The following is a 6,000-nucleotide window of genomic DNA, read 5'->3' on the forward strand; positions in this document are numbered from 1 at the left end:
ATATTATAAAATTAATTGTTTTTTATAAATATATTATTTATTAAATATATTTTAAAGCTGGAAAAAAAGATAGCCTAAAGAGAAGAATAAAATTTCATTTTTCTTAGAGCATGTAAAATTTGTTAATTTGATTATTTTAAATATATTATTATATTAATTAGAATAAAAAATTTCTGTATCAATTTTTTAATACACATATTAACATGATAAGACTGAATTTTTACTAAATTATATAATTTAAATTAAGATGTAAATTAATTTATATAATATATCAATAAAAAAACATAAACTAATATGTAAGGGTAAAATGATAAATTGATTATTACTATCCCTCCCCTCCTCTCCTTAAACCAAATAAGGGATCTTTAAATATCCTTCCCTCTCTTCTTTTTTAATGAAACCAAACAAAATGATAATAAAACTTTCCCTCCCCTTCCCTAAAACCAAACAGGCCCTTAGAGTTAAACTTGGTGTCGGGAACATATAAAAATGTTTTTAAAAAGCACTTTTTTTGTAAAATAAGAAAAATTTCTTTACATATTTATTTCGTATACTGTAAAAACATTTTTAAAGTCATGATTTAGTTTCTATCAAAACACTTTTAAAGTTTTAATTTTTAAAAAAGACAATTATATATATTTGTGGCCTAATGGGTGTTTCTCTATCATCATAATCAACCTCTACGTAAATTGATCCCAAAATGTCATTTTCTCATATGAAATTGCTGTCTTAAGGAACCTCACTACTTATCTAAATTATATGATTCGTACTTTAGAATGAAACAAACAACCGGCAAGAACTGTTGACTTTTTTTTTAATTAATACAAAGCCTCTGATTCTGATATGTAGGAACGCCTTGTCATCATAATCAATGTAATTAGTCAATTTCATAGGTACGATGTCTATCACTTAACATCGTCCCCCTTTGCCCCTACCAAACCATTACATTTTCTATTAACAATTATAATATTATTTATTCTCAACAAATAATAAAAACATTTTAAAACGTTTTTTTTTTTTGCAAATGAAATAACTATTTGTATCCTTGCATTTTAAAAAATATATTGAAAATAAAATAGAACACATATTAATTTATCATTATATAATTTATACATAGCATATAATTAATTAGAAATTTATAAATATTATTTAGGCTAAAATATATCTTTGGTCTTTTAATTTTACATAAGGTTTTATTTGGACTTCTTAACTTTAAAAAGTAAATTTTTAGTCTTCTAATCCTGAATCTGTTTACAAAAAATGATAATATTGAGCTCTTGAATGTTGATAAACATTACTAAATGCTATATATTGAGTTTAATTTTTGAAACAACTATGATTATTGCAAAAAAAATCATTTAAGACTAATAATTCTAGGGTTAAAGGACCAAAAATATACTTTTTAAAGCTAATGAACTAAATTAAAATCTTACATAAAGTTAAAAGACCAAATGTATACTTTAGCCTATTATTTATTTAACAACTAACAGGAGCAAAAAATAACATATAAGCTAAAATAATCTAATTAAGCTAATAGATGTTATTCTTAATGGAGGGGATTGTGGCCATTTAGACAAATCTCGAGTTTGAATTTGTGAAATAACTCTTATTTATACTCAACAATACTTAAATCTAACATGGTGGTATAACTGATATCAAATAATATATAAAAATCTATCTAAAAGTTCTAACAAAAAATCTATGTAATAAAAAGTTTTCGTTATAAATATAACTAGGAGCAAGACTTGTTTTGTTAAGTGACAGGTTTTGATTTAGAAATGCCGTTTTCTTATAACGATTATTTATTACAAAAAGTTAATTTTCATACATCTGGACAATTAATTAGTTGATTACCAAAAGCCAAAGCATGATGAAGCACATACGATCATCAATTGTGGGGTCAATGCGTGTAAAAGGATTGCCTTTGTGTGATTTTCAGATGCATATTAATTAACAAGTAATAATTATTTTTTATTATATTAATAATAATTTACTCCTCCGGTCCTTAATATAAGATCCAATTCTTGAGTTGGTTTTGGTCCTAAATATAAGACCCATTTCTCATATTTATCAATTTTCTCTAAATTACCCCTATGGATACTCCCTCAACCATAATCATGTAGAAGAGGGAGATGGGGTATTAAGAAAGATGATTATGGTGTTTTAGGAAAAATGCGTCACTTTTTTTATAATTAACTAACTTACCTAACTTCCTTAATCTAATCAAATTAGTTAAATGGGTCTTATATTAAGGACCGGAGGAGTACTATATACAAGCAGCTTTTGAAAAATGACACATAGTAAATAATAGTTAATATTTAATGTGCAAATCATTAATGTTTTATGTCATTGTTATTAACATTTGAAGCAGTCAAATTACAGCTAGCACGGATTATAAACCATTACTTTTTTTTGTTCACTATGATAAACATAGAAAAATAAACTATATACATATATATATTGTTACTTGGAACAATTTCGACTGGAAGATGTAAATTATTAATTTTTGATTTATGACGAAGGAATATCGTAATTATTTCGAGAACATCGTGATAAACAAATACAAAAGAAATTATCATATATCACTTTTGTCGCTAATGATGACTGGACGCTAAGCAAAGCCTATGACCCCCAACCATTAACCCTAAAAAAACATATTCGAGTCTTAACAACAATTATTGTAGCCCTTGAAAATACAAGAAAAGGAGATAGAAAACAACAAATTAAAATATAACATATTTAGAAAAAAAAAAAGAAATAAAACCCTAACTAGAATGTGTCCAAAGTATCTTTGGAATTTTTTTTATTTCTTCCCCTTTTTTCTATTCTTTTTTCAAAGGGGTTGTTGGATGGTTAATTTCTTTTCCTAGTATGTGTACTAACTTTTCATGTCCATGATAGAGCTCCTTGTGGAGTGTTCTATATGGCATAATTCAAAAGGTGATGCTTTAGTTTTCACAACTAGTGGAATTAATTAATAATTAATTTCTTAACAGAAAAAATTGATAATTGTTTCCTCTCTTTTTTTTTCCTTTCCTTTCCTTTATTGTTTTTTAGGGTTGCTGAAAGGAGAAGAAACATCCTAGGGACAAGTACTAGAACAATAATGGCTCTAATTGTTATTAATATGTAAACCCCGTTGAAATTTCTCCATGTTTGTTAAGCAATATTCCTATGCAACATTAACACACACACACAGAGGGGCACACAATACAACTTTGAAAATAGAGAAAATTACAATCAAGTCTCAAGAAAGAAAATAATTATTAAAAAATCTCAATAACAACCTATTTAATTTATAATGATAAGTTTTAGAATTGAGAATAACAATTTTGGGACTTGTTTTGTAATTTTTTCTTTCTTAGGGCTACATTATAATTTTTTCTTGAAAAATATTGATGACAAACCTTGCACAAGCACTTCCTCCTTTTCATATTATTAGATTTTTTTTTTGTAAAATTACACAGATACATATATATATCTTAAGAATATCCTTCAATTAATGTAATTTAACCCCAACCCAAACTCACACTTAAATATTACGTCATCATTAATTGTGGGTGATTTTAGAATAAATTCCTCACTGAACCCTTTTTCTTTTTCAAAATATCTTATGTTTTGAAACATCTAGCTAGCACTCTAAAAAAATACCTTATAGTAATATGAAATGGAGGAGGGTGTTTATATATAAAAGGTAAATGCGACGAAAACCGCGTTTTTGGTAAGAAATTATAAAGCCGCCTTTGTTCAACATGCCCAAACTTCATTAGAATGCTAGCTCTGAATATATATATATATATATATATATATATATAATATAAAGGGGTAGAGAGAAGACTTTAATTTCCAAACTAATCCGTTCGGCAAAGTATATTTTATAATTTTCCAAATAATAGTTTAAAAACATATAGTAATATATTATAAGTATAAATATATTTTAATTTCCCTATGGTCACTTTATAATTATAAATTATAAATGCTTCGTATCGAGTGTCTGAAATAAATTATATTGTACTGTTTATTATTTATAAACAGTGTGGTCTCCATAAATTTTAGATTATATAGTGCATAGATGTATAGATTATGCGCTCTTTACAGCCCAAAAAAAACATGATTAAGCAGAAGGATTTTGTCATTCATAATTACACACGCAAAAAATTATCATAATATACATGAAAATAGTTAATTGCAGCTTAATTAATTATTTATTGTCCTAGCCGATGTGAAAGGTATTATGAAGATAACAATTTAGTCTCAATCAAATATTGGATAAAATGATTTTTAAGAAATGCCTTAATATATATAAACCCCAAAAAGATTAATATTCAATTTTCATGGATCATACCCTTCATTCCACTTCCAGTTCCTATGTTAATTAATATTTATAAAAAAGTCAAATATTTGAGCTACTTATATATTATTAAAAAGACCCTAATTGCACAATTTGAAGACATCAAATCTTCATAATTAGTATTAAAATCATCTAAAAATAATCAATTTGTAGTCCCGTCCTTTTTAATTATATATAAGGCCAACCTCGCACATCATCTTTGAGTACTCTTTTCTGAGGCCTTACCTCACCATCAATGGCCTCTCTTCTTCTTCAACCTCGTCATCATCGTCTTCGTCCTCTTCTTCCTTTACCGGTCTGTGTCATCTTCTTCCTCATTTTTCTTCTCTCCATTATCAATCCTTCTCACCAAGCTTCTTCTAATAATGTCACCGTCCCATTAAACCCTAGGCTGATCAAAGCTTACTATGCTCTTCAAGCATGGAAGCATTCCATCACCTCCGATCCCAAGAACTTCACCTCCAACTGGTACGGCTACCATGTCTGCAACTACAACGGCGTTTACTGTGCTCCAGCGCCGGATGATCCCCACATCTACACCGTCGCCGGCATCGACCTCAACCACGGCGACATCTCTGGTTCCTTGCCGGAAGACCTTGGTCAACTCACCGACCTTGCTCTCTTCCATCTCAACTCTAACCGGTTCTGTGGGACCCTCCCTCAGAGCTTCCGTAACCTTCATCTTCTTCATGAGCTTGACGTCAGTAACAACCAGTTGTCCGGGCCGTTCCCCGACGTCATTTTGTGTCTCCGTTCGTTGAAGTTCTTGGACATTAGGTTCAACTCTTTCGAAGGCACGGTCCCTTCTGGTCTCTTTGACCTTAAGCTCGACGCCGTTTTCATAAACGACAACAAGTTTCAGTTCTCGTTGCCGGAGAATCTCGGGAATTCTCCGGTGTCCGTTGTGGTCTTCGCCAACAATAATCTGAATGGGTGTGTTCCGTCGAGTCTGGGAAAAATGAAGGACACGCTTAATGAGATTATAATTTCCAACAGTGGGTTAAAGGGCTGTTTACCGGAGGAGATTGGTAAATTGGATCAAGTTACGGTGTTTGATGTGAGTTTTAACAAGTTAATCGGAACGTTGCCGGAATCTATTGAGGGAATGAAGAAATTGGAGCAGTTGAATGTGGCGCATAACGAGCTCTCCGGTGAGATTCCGGCGAGTGTGTGCTCGTTGCCGAGGTTACAGAACTTCACGTACTCCTATAACTACTTCTGCAGCGAACCGCCTACCTGTCTGAAGTTGCCGGCGAAAGATGATCGGAAAAATTGTATTCCTTACCGGCCGATGCAGAGGTCAGAAATGGAATGTAAAGCCTTTTATGCTCACCCAGTTGATTGTGGTGCCTTTGGATGCTCAAGGCCGCCACCACCGCCTCCTCCTCCATCACCTCCTCCGCCATCTCCTCCTCCTCCATCACCACCTCCGCCATCTCCTCCTCCTCCATCACCCCCTCCGCCCCCTCCACCCCCACCTCCTCCTCCTCCGCCCCCTCCGCCCCCACCTCCTCCACCTCCGCCGCCGCCACCGCCACCTCCTCCTCCGGCGGTTCACCATTATTATCCGTGATGACAGCAAAATTAGTAAATATAATTTACTTCTTTCTTTTCCGTATAGAATAATCAGGAAAGTTTAATTGCTGCTT

General features: G+C 31.8%; 1 protein-coding gene across 1 annotated transcript; it reads left to right on the forward strand.

Moving 5' to 3' along the window:
• The first annotated feature begins 4,563 nt into the window (after positions 1–4,563).
• On the forward strand, positions 4,564–6,000 carry LOC114752967 (leucine-rich repeat extensin-like protein 6). Its single transcript, XM_028941642.1, has one exon. It carries the CDS (start codon positions 4,587–4,589, stop codon positions 5,922–5,924), a length of 1,338 nt encoding a protein of 445 aa, XP_028797475.1. The 5' UTR covers positions 4,564–4,586; the 3' UTR covers positions 5,925–6,000.

This window comes from Neltuma alba, unplaced genomic scaffold (assembly GCF_004799145.2).
Source record: "Neltuma alba isolate B1F8T4 unplaced genomic scaffold, ASM479914v2 tig00007617_pilon, whole genome shotgun sequence".
NCBI classification, from domain to species: Eukaryota; Viridiplantae; Streptophyta; class Magnoliopsida; order Fabales; family Fabaceae; genus Neltuma; species Neltuma alba.